The following is a 17,687-nucleotide window of genomic DNA, read 5'->3' on the forward strand; positions in this document are numbered from 1 at the left end:
ACATTATTGCAGCACAGGAAATATTAACACAGAACAGGGGCCAGAATGAGGGACTATCACAGGATGGGAGTAAAAATTGGAGACATTATCACAGGATGGGGGACATTATCACAGGATAGGGGTCAGAATGGGAGACATTATCACCGGATAAGGGACATATCACAGGATAGGGGTAAGAATGGGGGATGTTATTACAGGATGGGGGACATTATCACAGGATAGGGGTAAGAATGGCGGACATAATCACAGGATGGGGACATTATCACAGGATAGGGGTCAGAATGGGGTACATTAGCACAGGATGGAGGACATTATCACAGGATAGGGGTAAGAATGGAGGACATTATCACAGGATAGGGTTAAAAATGAGGGACATTATCACAGGATGGGTGACATAAACACAGGATAGGGGTCAGAATGGGGGACATTATCACAAGATAGGGGTCAGAATGGGGAACATTATCACAGGATAGGGGTAAGGATGGGATAAATTATAACAGGATGGGGGACATTATCACAGGATAGGGGTCAGAATGGGGGTTATTAGCACAGGATAGAGGTAAGAATGAGGGACATTGTCATAGGATGGGGACATTATCACAGGATAGGGGTAAGAATGGGGAACCTTATCACAGGATAGGGGTCATAATGGAAAAAAAAGGTACTCCAATGTACAAAAATATGAAACTTTGACATTAATGGAAAAAACTCACAAAAACAGGCACAATACGGACAAGATATAGATCCCAGAAAGATACCAATCAATGCGTTCTTCTCCCGTTCCCCATTCCTTTTGTTATATAGGGGTCATAATGGGGTACATTATCATAGGATGGAGGACATTATCACAGGATAGGGGTCAGAATGGGGGACATTATCACAGCATGGGTGACATTACAATACATTATCACAGGATGAGGGCCAACACAAGACATTTTTACTAGATGGGAACATTAATAACAGGATGGAAGACATTATTATATGATGTAAAACATTATAACAGGATAGGGTCCAGGATGGGGAACATTATTACAGGTTAGGACACATTATTACATGATGGAGACCAGGATTTGGGACATTAGTACAGGATGGGAATTAGAATGGAGGACATTGTTACAGGATAGAGGTCAGGATGGAGGGCATTGTTACAGGATAGAAGCCAGGATGAAGGACATGACTACAGGATAGGACCAGGATAGGGTATATTATTACAGTAAGAGGGACATTATTACAGGATGAGGGACATTGTTATAGGATGGGGTCTGATCCCAGGAATTTATTGGGTCACAGAGGTTGCTTGTCACAATGAACGGCACTAGTAAAGTCTGATAAGTCCTAAGTATAGCTACACAACGGAGGCAAGTCAGACTCACTAGTAACGTGTCTCAGGGCTGCCTTCAGTGACCTTTTACACAGAGTGGATCACAAATATGGTCATGAAGGGATATGTGCCATCATCTCTTTCTATATTAGCGGCACTGTAGAGCTGCACTGATTGGATCTGAGGTAGAAGGTTCCCTATGAGCATGTGTTGCTATCAATCACGCCTGCCTTGAGCATTGGACTCTTTTACTCAAGGCTTTTTCTTGTTCAGTATTGCCGTTGTCTGCTGACGTCTTCTTGTCTCCCACCCAAGATCTTCCTTTTTACTGGATTATTGAGGAATGAGAATTTTTTCTTGGGATTGAACTGATTTAACTTACTGGAAAGTTTCTTCATCTGGTTGTCACCTCTGTGCTGACGGGAAGGACACCGTGACTCTGCTGGTAGATTTCAGAAGTTGATTTCTGCTTTACATTGAAATGGCCTCACAAAAAGTGTGGCTGCTGTGCCTTCTAGTCACTGCGATTTGCTCCTTCCACGTAAATTTACTGCCGGGAGTCCAAGGGCAGGCCCAAGGTGCAGTGAAAGATGATGATGATGACGATGATGATGATAAAGCTCATGTAGAGCATGATGCGGACGATGATGATGACGACGATGATGATGATGACGACGACGACGATGATGACGACGACGACGATGATGATGGAGACAATAAAGACAATGACGACGATGATGATGACGACGATGATGATAAAGATGATGATGATGACGACGATGATGATGATGATGATGATGATGATGACGACGACGACGACGATGACGACGATGATGATGACGACGATGATGATGACGACGATGATGATGACGACGATGATAAAGATGATGATGATGATGACGATGATGATGACGACGATGATGATGACGACGATGACGACGATGATGATGACGACGATGATGACGACGACGATGATGACGATGATCAAATAGTAAAAAAGCAGGAAGAGGATGACGACGATGATGATGACGACGACGATGACGACGATGATGATGATGACGATGATGATGATGAAGATGATAACAAGGACAAAAAACAGGAAGCTGATGATGACGACGACGACGACGACGATGATGATGATGATGAAGGTAACTAAGACTAAAGTGTTTCATATATTTTGAAAATTAATAGGGATCATCTGAAGTTTAATATTTCACTCTAATGGAAATGTATCATCAATATTTTTCTACATGAAAAAATCGTTGTATGTAAAATGTCCGTTGTCAGCTAGCAGCATTACCTCACAGGCTTTATTTAACCTATGGCTGCCGGCATGAACAAGATTCCTAAAAAAAAATTGAGCTTTGAGCATTGAGCTTCTGCCGCTGTTTGCTATGTCTTCGTTGCTTTTTTATGGCAAAATCACTGGGACATTGGTATGGACTGGACAGAAGTTCTACTGGAGGACCAGCTCACTTTGGGACACTACAAATGGCGGCTTACAAATTACTAATGAGTTTAATTGTTACTGTAACCCTTTATGGAACAAAGCAGTGAAAAGGATGTTAGATAAATCACTAAATCCATATAATAAAACAACTTTAACTTCTATCTCTTAATGTTTCTCCAATGACTTATAATGATGATGATGATGATGTATAAAAGCTTGGCAGGTTTCTTAGCCAGTGATCTCCAACCTGTAAGGGTTGTACTTGATGATGAGTGTTGTACTTTTACAAAAGCTGGAGAATGGGAGTGTAGTTCTGCATGAAGGACACAGATTGCAGACCACTGGCTATATTCATGAACTGGCCGATGGTCTCCTGACGCAAACACAACAGCTTCGTAGACATGTATGAGGCTGTCAGTTCATGCATGGGTGAATCCAGCCTTATTCAATATAGGTATTTTATTTACACTGTTCTGATAGAAACATATGTAGCAGTGATCGATACACTGTATACAGTTTGCTTCTACAAATGTAATTGAGTAATATTTTTAATGTTCACTTAAAGGGGTATTCCAGCTAAAGAAAGTGAGAAAAGTGCACCAAGTGGCGTAACCCAATTTTGGGAACTTTTGAGAGATTTTTCATTGAAGCCCAAAAGCTTCCAGTTGCACCTCGGGCTGGACCATGTCAATCTGGAGAATTTTGAGAAGTGGATCCTATTTCCACACGATCATTTCCATTACAGTGAATGGATACCCATGAGTGCTCTCACTAAGAACAAGGACGGGATGGGTGGGGGTTCTTTCATTCTTGTCCAATTGCCAAAGCCCTATCAATCTGATTTTTATGACTGACAGTTCTTTAGCTGCAAAACCTCTTTAAGAAAAAGATGAAGGACTTACAAAGCGGCTCTGTATCAGAGTGGGTTCAAGGCGCTGTTTTGTACCTCAACCGATTAAAGGGGATGTCCAGGATTAGAAAAAATGTCTGCTTTCTTTCACCACTGACCATGAGTTGCTTCTGGTAGTGCAACTCAGCTTCATTGAAGTGAATGGAGATGTAGCTGCAATTCCGCACCTAACCTGTGATCAGTTTATGGCGCTGTTTTTATAAACAATCAGCCAAGATTTCTAACCCTTGTCAACTCCTTTAAGATCTCCTTTTCACTGTTTCTCTAAACTTTAAGGGGTCTCCCACATTGCCGCTTCCCAAATTAAAGGAGCAACTTAGGAGCGTCACTATATTTGATTATCAGATTAAAGGGATATCAGATTAAGGGGCTAGTTCACTATATTTAAAGGGAACACTAAGGCCGGGGCCACACTTGTGAGTGCAATGCAAAAAACTCGAGCGAGTCTCTCACCTCAATAGCCGGCACTGCCACCAGCGGTTCATACCAGAACGTTCAGCTACATAGAAAGACATGCAGCCGCACACTCTGGTCCCGAGTGCCAATGGCAGTGTCGGGTACTGAGGCAAGAGACTCGCGTGAGTTTCTCACATTACACTCGCAAGTGTGACCCCGACCTAATAGAGACATGTGGAGGACATGCTCTGTCCTAAATTACACGGACAATCAACTAATTTAAACAAGCATGATGTAATACCTAATTTCTCCAGTGGTGGTGCTGTGGGGAAATTAAGCACTCGCTTCCTGGTTTTCTACAGATAATAGTTGATCCTGGGATCCTAGCCAGGAGGGAAAAGCCAGATTGTGATTCATTTACTGTAAATGTAGTGAGTAGGGATTTGACAAAAGTGGTGAACCGCTTAACTAGATTCCACCTCAGAAACATATATGCATTAATACTTAAATGTGTAATACCCCTTTAATATTTTTTGTATTACATGAGACTAGAAAAAAAAGAACTACATGAGACTAGAAAAAAATAACTGTTCCAGAAACACTGCCTCCTTGTCCATAGGTTGCTCATTTAAATTGAATCATTCTGGGCTACAGTCCAAAGCACAGTTAATGCTGTTTTTTCCATCCCCTTTAAGGGTGTGTTTACAGTGATTCTTTTTTTTTTTGCTGATTATTTGGAGCAGAAACTCTCCAAAAACTTCATGGGGTTCAAATAAAACAATCAATGAGTTTTGATTGGAGAGCTGGAGAGTTTCTTCTGTTCCGAAAACTAAGCAAAAAAAATGAAAAAAAAACTCAGTGTGAACAAAGCCCAAATGTCCAATTCCAAAGGAGAATGTCAGATCCCATCCATTTTAGTGTGTGGCTTTAATTTTTGTGGCTTCAGCAGGGAAAAGGGGTACATTAGTTACCCGAGAGCTGGGAGATCAGTTTCTATACTGGGCCAGGTTAACCATTCCAGGCCTGCTCTCTAGTTTCCATTGCAAAATTGCACAGCCCGCAGTGACAGAGAAGAGGTTAACCCTGGTGCAGCTTGTGTTTCGTGTGCTTATTATAAAGCGGGAATGTGGTGGCGGCCCTGTGCAGCTGCTCCAGCAAATCTCTCTTACCACTTAATAAATGCTTTCACTTAACAACCCATGAATCCTAGATGACTGCTTTGTGACTGTGACTGCTTTAATCATCTCTTCCTGTAATTTGGGGTACTACAACGACAAGCATAATTTGATATGTAATCAATTGGTAAAAGATCATTGGATTTGCATAGCATAGCCAAGTTGTATGAAGTTAAGTCGGTAAGAATTAAAGTGGTATTCCCTATATTATAGCAGCTTCTACCAGAGAACAAAAGTGATGTCTTTCCCTTTAAAAAGGTTATTCACAATTAAATATTGATAACTTATCCCTAGAACAGGTCATGGGATTGTTGAGTCCCACCGATCAATTGCCGGAAGAACACAGTGTATGTTGCCAGACACTGTGTAGTGGCCATTCTTGGTACTGGAGCTCAACTTCCATTGACATGAATTGACAGGGGAAAATATATAATTGGTGGGGCACCAATGCCCATCATAAGAACAGGTGTCCTGTGTCTTTGGAGAGGTAGGATCACCTCTCCATTCACTACCCACAGGAGCAATGGTTACACATGCGCATCGGCCCCAAAGAACAAAGTTGATGAGCGTGAGTTACAGGAATATCCAAAAGTCATGTCATTAGAAAATAGGATAATATCTTAGATAAAAAAAACACATGGATGTGAGTCATGCATTTACTAGTAGGGTACAAGTGACCAATGGGTCAAAATACATTCATGTGATGGTGACCACTCTATAGGACAAGTTTCCTCAAATAAATATATAATTAAAGGGGTTGTCCAGGGCTTTAATATTGATGACCTATCCTTAGGATAGGTCATCACTTCAGTGTCTGATCGGTGGGGGTGTGACATCTGGCAACCCCATCAATCAGTTGTTCCGGTGGCAGCCAGGACTGCCAAGGTATGGAGCTGCTTAGCACAGCATAGGGGCTGTAGACGGGTACTGCACACCGCCTATTGATTTGAAAAGGGGACGGATGTGCAGCACCCAGCTGCGGTTACTATACAGTCAGCAGAGCTGGGCTATACCGTTTCATCCACCGTCGACATCGAGAACAGCTGTTTGACGTAGTTACCGGGTGTCACATCCCCACCAGTCAGACATTAATAACCTATCCTAAGAATAGGCCATCAATATTAAAGTCCCGGACAACCCCTTTAATTATTAATTTCCCCTATTGGGTTACTTAGCTAATCAGCTCCTTGCCTACATATCATTTAAATGGGTTTTCCAGTTCTTTAAATTTGGTGGCTTATCTTTGAAGGGATTGTCTCCTTTCAGAAAAGTTTTTCCTGTAAACTCTGCTAATGGGGAAAAAAAAAACAAATTGTGCTTTATTAATTCTTCCCAGGTCCAGCGCTTAGTTTCTGCCACAGCCCCAGGGTCATGTCGACAGAGCTGCAGTCACCCATTGAGGCTGGGATCACACATGCGAGAAACTCGGCCGAGTCTCGCATGTTAATACCCAGCACTTGGATCGGAGCGTGCGGCCACATAGCAATACATGGAGCCACACGCTTCACTCCTGAGTGCCGGCGGCAGTGCCGGGTATTAACATACGAGACTTGTCCGAGTTTCTCGCATGTGTGATCCCGGCCTCAGATTCACTGAGCTCAGTTATTATCTGAAGCTCTGCCAAAGTGACATCAGAGCTGTAGATAATAACAGCATTGGTGGAGACCAGCGTCTGACCAGGGGACGATGAGTATAGCTTCATTATTATTATTTTTTTACTAATATAGCTTATAGAAAAACATTTTCTGAAATGTGACAACCCCTTTAAGAAAAGTCAACAATATTCGATCATAGGTCAACGACTTCCAGCAATCCCGATACATACAGCTCCATAGGTTTAGCTGCGGTTCTGCTTGTGTCCCATTATATGCCTAGAAAACAAGCAGCTGATCAGTGGTGGTGTTCCTCAAGAACCATTCGAAAAACACTTGGAAAACTCTTCGTATTCATTTCTATGGGAAATTCACTTTACTGTTCATATGAGAAGTTTTTGTGCGGTTGTATTATTTTATGAAGAGGTTTTAAAAATCACCTGGTGTAAAAATAAAAAATGCATGATACTTCTCTGAAGCTGGTGGAATTGCTTCAAACTAGGCACTGTCAAACTAAGAAGGCTGTGAGAAAAAAATATCTCTTCCAAAATTGCCAAAACCTTCTTCAGGAAAACAAAAACTTGACCAAAAACACCAAAAAAATTAAAAGTTTTCTGAAACAGTTTTTGGATGAAAGAAATCTTTGAATTTGATTTTCCCAAAAAACTCTGTGTGAACATAGCCATGAAGGGGTTATATCACAATTCACAGTATATATGTTATGGGTCTCACCACTGGACACCCACCGATCACAAGAAGAGGAGTCCTAAGTCCCCAGTTTGAAAAGAGACTACCACCACATTGATTATCTATAGGAATGCGATCTAAAGCCCACTGCTATACTCAACTATTTCTGATGTTTGCGCAAAGACAACTTTTTCTTAAGAGAGCAAAAAACTGTTGTGAAAAACAAAGCATCATAGAAAAATGCAAGAAAAAATAAAATTTCCATATACCCAATCAGACCAGCAGAATGGATCCCTTCCTATGTTTAAAGGGGACCTGTCATTAGGTCAATAGAGGTAAGATTTTGCTCTTACTTTATTCCCACTGTTCCCCTTAGTATTGCAGTTTTTTTTAAATTCAACATACTGTCCGAGAGTTAGATAGATATGTGTCTTTTTATTTTTTCCTAACTTTTAAGGTATTTCAAAGGGGTGTGGCTTACAGGATCCTCTTGGGCGTGTCTTTAGGCTGCTCTGCCTTAGTATCCTGTGAGTAAAGCCTCATTTTTAAAAACCATAAAAATCAGAACTGAACAAATAGGCGCATATCTCTGCAAACATATGATGGATTTAAAAAAAAAATGGAAAACTAAGGGGAGCAGCAGGAATAAAATGAAAAACTGGGCACTTTTGACCAAGTGACAGATCTTTAAAAGAAGGCAGGGGTTGTACCATTGTCACACACCAAACTTAGTTCATAAAGCTGGACCTCCATCAATCAGTTTCAAGCATGCTTATATTCCGAAGTTTAGTAATTCACTGCAGTGAGACTACTGTACATGTGACCCTTTCACTTTGGTAATCAGTGGGGGTCAGTTACATCTTCTAATAACTCAGTGAAATAAGGATAGGTCACCAATATCAGACTGTTAGGGGTGTGACACCCAGTACCCCACTCATCACCGGCAGTGTCCAGATTTAAACACATTGAACAGAAAAGCAATATGCAGAGAAAGTGTAGCAGCCACTGGCATGTGCTGCAGAGCAGCTTCAAATAATGTGTAATGAATTGTAGCTCCATGCAATGTGTTCACATCCAGCCAGAGCTTGTAACTTCTGATGGGGGTGCCAGGATGCTGGACCTCCCTGTGACTTGATATTAATGACATGTCCTAAGGAAGCTCATCAACATCTTGAGGTCAGAAAATCTCTTTAGGCTGGAGTCACACTAACCGATGCAAAATACGGTCAGTATTTTACATGCGTAATACGGATGACAGACCCCTAAATAGTGCTCCGTATGTCATCCGTAATCAAGGTGTGGTCGCGTATTTTGCGCATGTCAGCATCCGTATGTAATCCGTATGGCATCCGTATGGCGAGATTTTCTCGCAGGCTTGCAAAATGGACACATAATGGAGCCCTATGACAGGGTTTATAACTCAAACCAAAGAATAGATATAGACATATAGAATGCATATATATATATATATATATATATATATTCTTTCGTTTCTTTATTAAACCTGTCAGTGTGATTTTACTGTATCGCGCACTGAATTGCCGGCTTTGCTAAAAGACACCGGGTGCGTATTTCTCGCAAGTCACATGTGTGGTCCGTGTGTAATCCGTATTTTTTGTGCACCCATAGACTTGCATTGGCGTACTACGGCCGTAGTACGCTGACAATCGCAGCATGCTGCGATTGGCACGGACCGTAGAATACTGATGAGAAATATACGGCTGGTGCGAGTGACCCCATAGAGAATCTCGCATGAGTCTCGCGTCTCAATACCCGGCACTGCTGCCGGCACTCGGAACCAGAGCGCACAGCTGCATAGAAATACATGCAGCCGCACAATCCGGTCCCGAGTACCGGCGGCAGTGCCAGGTATTGAGACGCGAGACTCGTGCGAGTTTCTCGCAAACGTGACCCCAACCTAAGTCCTTTAAGGCCAGTTTCACTAGTCCAGATAATTCCGGCTCCGGTAAACACGGCCACCAGAGCTATCCGTGTCCATGTGGACACGTGGTACCTCCATGTGGCCACGTGGTACCTCCGTGTGGCACAGGTGTGGCAACCGGGAAGTAGCGCTACAGTAAGCACTGTTCCCAGCAGCTGGTTCTGACAGTGGCTGTCATTCTGCTCTCCTGCCCTGCCGGCAACAGCAAGCAGGAGAGAATGAATGAAAACCCGACGTGGGGTCCCTCTCTGTTTATGAACCAACCAGATGAAACTTACAGCTGGGGGCTGCAGCCCTCAGCTGTCAGCTTCATCAAGGTTGGTTCTCAAAAATAGAGGGGACCCCACGACAGTTTTTTTAATTATTGCGTCAGTGTCACCGGTACGTGAGAAAACTGTCACTACACATACCGGAACCACTGACGTGTGAAAGAGGCCTAATATGCATATTAGCTCTCTCCCAGAATGAAACATATCTATCTAGCTAGAGCTACCTGATGCTTTTCTTTTTTCCACCAGGCGCTTTTCAAAACTTCTTCAGGAATAAAACGTTCTAAAAACTCCTCATATGAGCCAGCAAAGTAGATGTCCCATATAAATTAATAAGAAAAGTTTTCCAAACATTTTAAAGCCATTTTTTAGAAGGATTTCGAAATGGAACGCTAATAAAACATCTCAAAAAACAGTGTGTGAACATTACCTTAAGGTGAGCCAGTTTTCCCCCTCTCCAGTATTCACCCTTTTTGACGCTGCATGTTTTTGCTGGCTCAGAAACGCAGCGTTTTACAGTTCTAGCAAAGTGGATGGGATTTATAGAGATTTCATTGTGCTTCTTTTTAAAACGGTGTGGTGCGTTTTTCAAATCCGTAGCATGTCAATCTCCCTTGCTGAGTTTTCTGTGCGGATTTTCTCCGTGCGGAAAATCCTCAGCAAAAAAAACGCATATGCGTTTTTTGTGTATTTCCTCCTTGGAAACTCGTCAAAAATGCATGTAATCCGCAACTAAGTGTAGACATAAAGGTTTGTCAAATCAAAAAACCAAGAAGTTTCAAAAACAAAGCAGCTTTATTTAAAGCATGACACACCAGAGACAAAAACTGCTATAAAAACACATATTAAAAAACATATACAAACGCAATGAAAAAATGCAAGTACAGTAATTAATTTAAATAATAAGTGCAGAAATTCTGCAACATCAGAAACGCATCAAAAACTCATCGGGGGAACATAGCCTAAAGGCAAAAAACTAAAACGTAAATGTAAAACAAGAATAAGATGAGATCCAATTGATAGAGGCTATAGGATGAGAAATTCCACTGATAAAGGCTATATCTGAATGACGCCTACAAGTTCCGCCAGGACCATGGGTCTCGTAACCCAAAAAAAACTGCATCATAGGCACATAAATAAATAAATATATATATTATATACAGCTCTGGCAAAAATTAAGAGACCACTTTCAAATGTTCAGTTTGTCTGATTTTTCTCTTTATAGGTACATTTTCAGTAAAATGTAAATTGTTCTTTTGGTCTATAAACTTCTGACAACATGTCTCCGATTTTCCAAGCAATAAATTTTTATTTTTTTTCTGACAAAGGAAAATGGTCAAAATTAAAAAAACCAGTGCTTTCAGACCCCAAATAATGCAAAGAAAACAAGTTCATAGTCATTTAGAAACAACAATACTAATGTTTTAACTCAGGAAGAGTTCAGAAATCAATATTTTGTTGAATAACCATGATTTTTAAAAACAGCTTTCATGCATCTTGGCATGCTTTCCATCAGTCTTTCACACTGTTCCTGGCACAAAAATTTACATATATATACACTACCGTTCAAAAGTTTGGGGTCACCCAGACAATTTTGTGTTTTCCATGAAAACTCATACTTTTATTAATGAAATGAGTTGCCAAATGAATATTTTAGTGGTTGAAAACATTTCTGAAATTTGTAAAAAAAAATAATTTTATTTGTGTCACCATTTACTGTCTGAGACCCATAACTTTTTTTATTTTTCCGGTGTGGTGATTAGTTTGTTACAAGGTGAGATGTCAATTTTTGGGGGGTACCATTTTGGGGTACATGCGTTTTGTTGTTCGCTTTCTTTTACATTTTTTTATGGTAGGTGTAGTAACAGAAAAATGGCATCTCTCTATTTTTTTTACACCATTTATCATATGGATTAATTAATTTTAAATTTTGATATTTCATAAATTGGACTTTTTTTTGACTCAGTGAATATGCCTTATTTAACTTCATATTTTCCTTATTGGAAAAAAGTTATTTCAGCAAGCTAACTAACTAAATGAAACTAAGTCTGAAGTGCTAAAACCTGGGGCTGCCCAATCGCGTTGTAAGCAAACTCAAATCTACCTTTCCTTTTGCCTGGCAATCTAAGAGTCTAATGGGTCGCCCTCCCAGGGCTGTGGGGTACTCGGTACCGGGCCGGTGTCAGGGGGAATGTGTCACAACAGCGGTGACCCGATCCGTGGCCCTGGGCGCCCAAGCAATGGCGGGGAGTGTAATTAAATGAATAGTTCGTGACGCCACCTGTGGTGTTCAGCAAGGGAGTTGTTAAGCCGACGCTGCAGACAAATCCTCTGGGACAGATTGTGTGGTGCAGCAATGATGGTATAGCCCTCCACAGGCAGGGCTGTTATCCCAGGGCAGTGTAGATGAAGTGACACTTAGATGGTGTAGTGTCCGGAGCAGGGGATGTATCAGTGCCAGGCTGGCGGACGCAGGAAGGAATGGAGGACACCAGGGCATGCAGTTCCAAAGCATTACTCACAGTCTGTAGTGCCCGCTTCCGTACTGTGTCCTCCGGGTGAGGGACTCAGTCAACCTCCAGGCAAGATGGAATTCTCCCCTCCAGCACTCCGCCAACATGTACCTTTCTGAACGACTCCTCTATAGCGCCTTAAAGTGTGAAGATCTCCTTGTACTGAGTTACACTGGAGTTCCTCCTGACTGATGTTCCCAAGGACTCTACTTGTACGGCAGACAGCTGTAGCCTGCTTTGGGGACTCCCTTCTCCTGAATCCCGGCTCTCTATACAGATGCTGTTGTGCCCCAAGTCTTAGATGGGAGTAGTGCATTTACAGCCAACTACTCCACCGCTGTCTGCTGCAGAACCATAAGTGTCCATACAACCTCGGGGACCGGGCCCCGGCCTAGCGCTGAGAACCTATAGGCAGGGTTCCTCTTCCAACCCACGTCCTCTCTGTTCTCTCTACTCCTTCGTTCCGTACTAATCTCTCTCACTTATGGAAGCTTAGGGTTCAGTTTTACGTCTTTCCACCTTCTTTCCTTTTCCCTGCCGGCTGGCTCAGGTCACTGAGGCAGCTGCAGCACTCCTTCTTCCATCCCTTCTTCCAGGGATCCTCACTCCTCCCCGAGTGACTTCCTACTCGACTGACCTTCTGTCAGACTGACCTCTCATCCTATACTTTCCCACTCTTTTATGTTTCTAAACTCCACCCACCTCCCAGCACGTCCAGTGTTCCAAGCAGGGAGCCACCAAAGGTGCTCTGCTACTCTCTAAGCACTGAGCCGCAATGTGGTTGTGCAGAACTACCTGGTTGTGTGGGGTGCCGGTGTTGGAGCGTGGAAAGGAGTTCCCACCTTACCTGGATGGTGGGGCACCACACCTTAGGAGAAGGTGCAGTACCTCTGTGGTGACTGAGCCTCAGGGGTGCCACACTAACGTACTCATGTATCAAATTAAGTGTGTCGGACAAAGATCTCTTCGAACTCAATTTTAAGCCTTTATTGGACTCGACGATCACATGCCTAGGTTCATGGAATGATACATTTTTATCATGGATGGGAAGAAAAAACATCTTAAAAAGTCTAATTCTACCAAAATTTATTTACATTTTTAATATTCTTTATTCTTCAACTATATCTGGCAAAAATGTAAACCCCATATAAATACTAAATCACTTACACTGCCAAAAGATATGGGTGGAATGGGAGCACCGGACATTGCTAAATACTATCAGGCTGCACATCTAACCAGGACAGTGGACTGGATTAGGGGCTCAAAGGACAAACAATGGCTTAAGATAGAAGAATCAATGTCACCGCTCCCCCTACAATCCATCTTACTGGGACACTCCGATAGCCCAACCCCAGTTGAATGTAAAAATATCCACACCCTGGCCACAATTAAAATATGGAATAAGGCTCGTGGTGCTCTAGCGCCCCCTCTCTCACCATTGACCAAAATCACTGATCTAGAGGGAACCCTGCCTCATCAGGCGACGCACCTTCTGATTGAGCAGCTGTTTGAGGATGGGGCCCTTCTCCCCGTACAAGAGTTACGCAAATTACCAGGGTTATCAGGCCTCACTTTCTTACAGCATGGAAAACTTTCCCACCAACTTCGCCTATGAAACTACTCGATCGATCTTGACAGACCCTAAACTCCTTACGAAATCTTATGTGCCACAACAAGAACACCAGTCAGAGTTCTCTCTACGATTTATCAATCTCTACTTAAGATGGATGTACCTCTAAAATGGGCATACATAGCACACTGAGAGAGGGACTTGGGTACCTCCTTTTCTAACTCACAAATTAATCATATTTATAGGAACTCCCACGGCCCATCACAGTGTGTACGAATTCAGGAAAACTCATTTAAAATTATTACCAAATGGTATATTACACCCAATCAAATTCGAAGATGGCAACATACTGCAGAGACAAATTGTTGGAGGTGTGGAGAGAATAATGGCAGCTATATACACTTATGGTGGTCTTGTTTGGCGCTTCAACCCTTTTGGAAAGAAGTATCCACAACCATATGCAAAGTACTGGGCAAACGCGCCATTTTGAATCCAGAAAATGTTTTATTAAATTTTCCACTTTGGCTGAAAGATAAAGTAGCAAACAAACTAGCTCAATTTATCCTGGCAGCCGCGAAATCTTTGATCCCTATCAATTGGAATACCACAGTTACACCTACTACACAGCAACTTTACTCAAAAATTGATCAAATTTTTTACGTAGAAGAATTAGCAGCGAGAGTTAATCATAGTTCTACTAAATGTAATAATGTCTGTAGATATTGGTCCCAATTTAGGACACGATCATCCTTTCACTCAGTAATTACTCTGAAATGTTTTTCTTTTTCATTAGACACATATCCCAAGGTGCTACCCCTATTCCCGTCTCCCTTCTTCACCACACGCCCATCTGCCCTGTTGATCCCACCCTGTCTTCCCTTTCCTAGTCTCAAAAATTCAAAAATTGAAATCTGAAACTGTCTATTATTCCTTTCTTTGCAGTGTTTGAGAATCTGACACACAAAAGAACTTCTGCTTGTTAGGAACACCACACTGCACTTGCTCACTGAGCCAGTGCACGTATCCTGAGTAAAGCGAACTGTGCTCAAAGATACCTGTGGAGCGGGCAGTAGCCGAGTAGGTGCGTACTTCAGAACAGCAGGACCTGAAGCACGTGACTGCTGGGGGAGTGGCCTAAACTCCAGAGAGCTAGGAGCTGCACGAGAACTCCTAGCAGGGTAACTGCGAGACAAAGTTACCAAGGGGCAATGACAGGGAGGATAGTCAGGACGTAGCCAATGAGTCATACACAGAGATAGCTGCAAGGTACAAGAGGGGCGAGCAGAGAGTAGTCAGATCACAGGCAATGAATCATACACAGGGATTGTAGAGAAGTACAGAATCAACAGGCAAACTCACAACGGGGAACAGAACCGGGTCAGAACCATATAAACAAGCTATGACAACGAACAGGTACACAGAGGTCACCACACTCGGCCAAAGGCAAAAGTATAACTGACAGGGATTGGAGCTTCCCATGGGTTTAAGAAGCTCTACCAGAACCATAGAGAGGCCACAATCATTAACCCCAGGTGTGCAGGTCAAAACCTGCACTGAGGTCCAGACATTAACCCCTGACGTGCAGCTCAAAAACCTGCACTGGGATCATGACAGTACCCCCCTCTCAACGGGGGGCCTCTGGACCCCCAGGCTTCCCCGGGTACTTGGCATGGAAAGCCCGAACCAGGCGATCTGCATGTAGAGTTGTGGCCAAAAGTATTGACACCCCTGCAATTCTGTCAGATAATACTCAGTTTCTTCCTGAAAATGATTGCAACCACAAATTCTTTGGTATTATTATCTTCATTTAATTTGTCTTAAGTGAAAAAAACACAAAAGAGAATGAAGCAAAAAGCAAAACATTGATCATTTCACACAAAACTCCAAAAATGGGCCAGACAAAGGTATTGGCACCCTCAGCCTAATACTTGGTTGCACAACCTTTAGCCAAAATAACTGCGACCAACCGCTTCCGGTAACCATCAATGAGTTTCTTACAATGCTCTGCTGGAATTTTAGACCATTCTTCTTTGGCAAACTGCTCCAGGTCCCTGATATTTGAAGGGTGCCTTCTCCAAACTGCCATTTTTAGATCTCTCCACAGGTGTTCTATGGGATTCAGGTCTGGACTCATTGCTGGCCACCTTAGAAGTCTCCAGTGCTTTCTCTCAAACCATTTTGTAGTGCTTTTTCAAGTGTGTTTTGGGTCATTGTCCTGCTGGAAGACCCATGACCTCTGAGGGAGACCCAGCTTTCTCACACTGGGCCCTACATTATGCTGAAAAATTTGTTGGTAGTCTTGTGACTTCATAATGCCATGCACTCGGTCAAGCAGTCTAGTGCCAGAGGCAGCAGAGCAACCCCAAAACATCAGGGAACCTCCGCCATGTTTGACTGTATGGACCGTGTTCTTTTCTTTGAATGCCTCTTTTTTTCTCCTGTAAACTCTATGTTGATGCCTTTGCACAAAAAGCTCTACTTTTGTCTCATTTGACCAGAGAACATTCTTCCAAAACATTTTAGGCTTTTTCAGGTAAGTTTTGGCAAACTCCAGCTTGGCTTTTTTATGTCTTGGGGTAAGAAGTGGGGTCTTCCTGGGTCTCCTACCATACAGTCCCTTTTCATTCAGACGCCGACGGATAGTACGGGTTGACACTGTTGTACCCTCGGACTGCAGGGCAGCTTGAACTTGTTTGGATGTTAGTCGAGGTTCTTTATCCAACATCCACACAATCTTGCGTTGAAATCTCTTGTCAATTTTTCTTTTCCGTCCACATCTAGGGAGGTTAGCCACAGTGCCATGGGCTTTAAACTTCTTGATGACACTGCGCACGGTAGACACAGGAACATTCAGGTCTTTGGAGATGGACTTGTAGCCTTGAGATTGCTCATGCGTCCTCACAATTTGGTTTCTCAAGTCCTCAGACAGTTCTTTGGTCTTCTTTCTTTTCTCCATGCTCAATGTGGTACACACAAGGACACAGGACAGAGGGTGAGTCAATTTTAATCCATGTCAACTGGCTGCAAGTGTGATTTAGTTATTGCCAACACCTGTTAGGTGCCACAGGTAAGTTACAGGTGCTATTAATTACACAAATTAGAGAAGCATCACATGATTTTTCGAACAGTGCCAATACTTTTGTCCACCCTCTTTTTTATGTTTGGTGTGGAATTATATCCAATTTGGCTTTAGGACAATTCTTTGTGTTTTTTCATTTAAGACAAATTAAATGAAGATAATAATACCAAAGAATTTGTGTTTGCAATCATTTTCAGGAAGAAACTGAGTATTATCTGAAAGAATTGCAGGGGTGTCAATACTTTTGGCCACAACTGTACAGAGCAAGCAGGGACCCATGAGTGCTCCTCTGGTCCATATCCCTTCCAGTGGACCAGGTACTGCAAAGAGCGGTGCACCAGCCGAGAGACCACAATATGTCCTACCTCATACTCCCAATTGATCCTCCACCAGCACTGGAGGAACAACAGGCTCGGAGTCCTCTTTGACAGACCCTACGGATTTCAACAGAGATTTATGGAACACATTGGATATTTTTAAGGAGGCGGGGAGACGCAACCTATATGCCACTGGGTTGACTATCTCCATAATCTCGTACGGACCAATGAACTTTGGTCCCAATTTAGCTGATGGTACCTTCAAGTTGATGTTACGTGTGGAAAGCCAAACCTTCTCTCCCACCTGAAACATGTCTCCGGAGGCTCTCTTTTTGTCAGCAAAATATTTGTACCTCCCCTGGGCCCGAGAGATATTACGCTGGACTTCAGCCCAGAGGTTTTTTAACCGTTGAACGGACCCCTCTACCCCTGGACAACCGGAATCCACCCATGAAAACTCCCCCAA

The 17,687-nt window shown here is 42.7% G+C and overlaps 1 protein-coding gene across 1 annotated transcript in view; it reads left to right on the top strand.

Moving 5' to 3' along the window:
- Positions 1-1,507: 1,507 nt before the first annotated feature.
- LOC141085523 (uncharacterized) overlaps positions 1,508-17,687 on the top strand; it is a 63,398-nt gene continuing 47,218 nt past the window's right edge. The window contains exon 1 of the mRNA XM_073570945.1: positions 1,508-2,469. Within this exon, the coding sequence (XP_073427046.1) occupies positions 1,803-2,469 (667 nt within the window). The 5' untranslated portion in view covers positions 1,508-1,802. The remainder of the gene's footprint in view (positions 2,470-17,687) is intronic.

Source organism: Dendrobates tinctorius, unplaced genomic scaffold (genome assembly GCF_039654945.1).
Source record: "Dendrobates tinctorius isolate UK_male_01 unplaced genomic scaffold, ASM3965494v1 ptg000028l, whole genome shotgun sequence".
In the NCBI taxonomy this organism is placed as follows: Eukaryota; Metazoa; Chordata; class Amphibia; order Anura; family Dendrobatidae; genus Dendrobates; species Dendrobates tinctorius.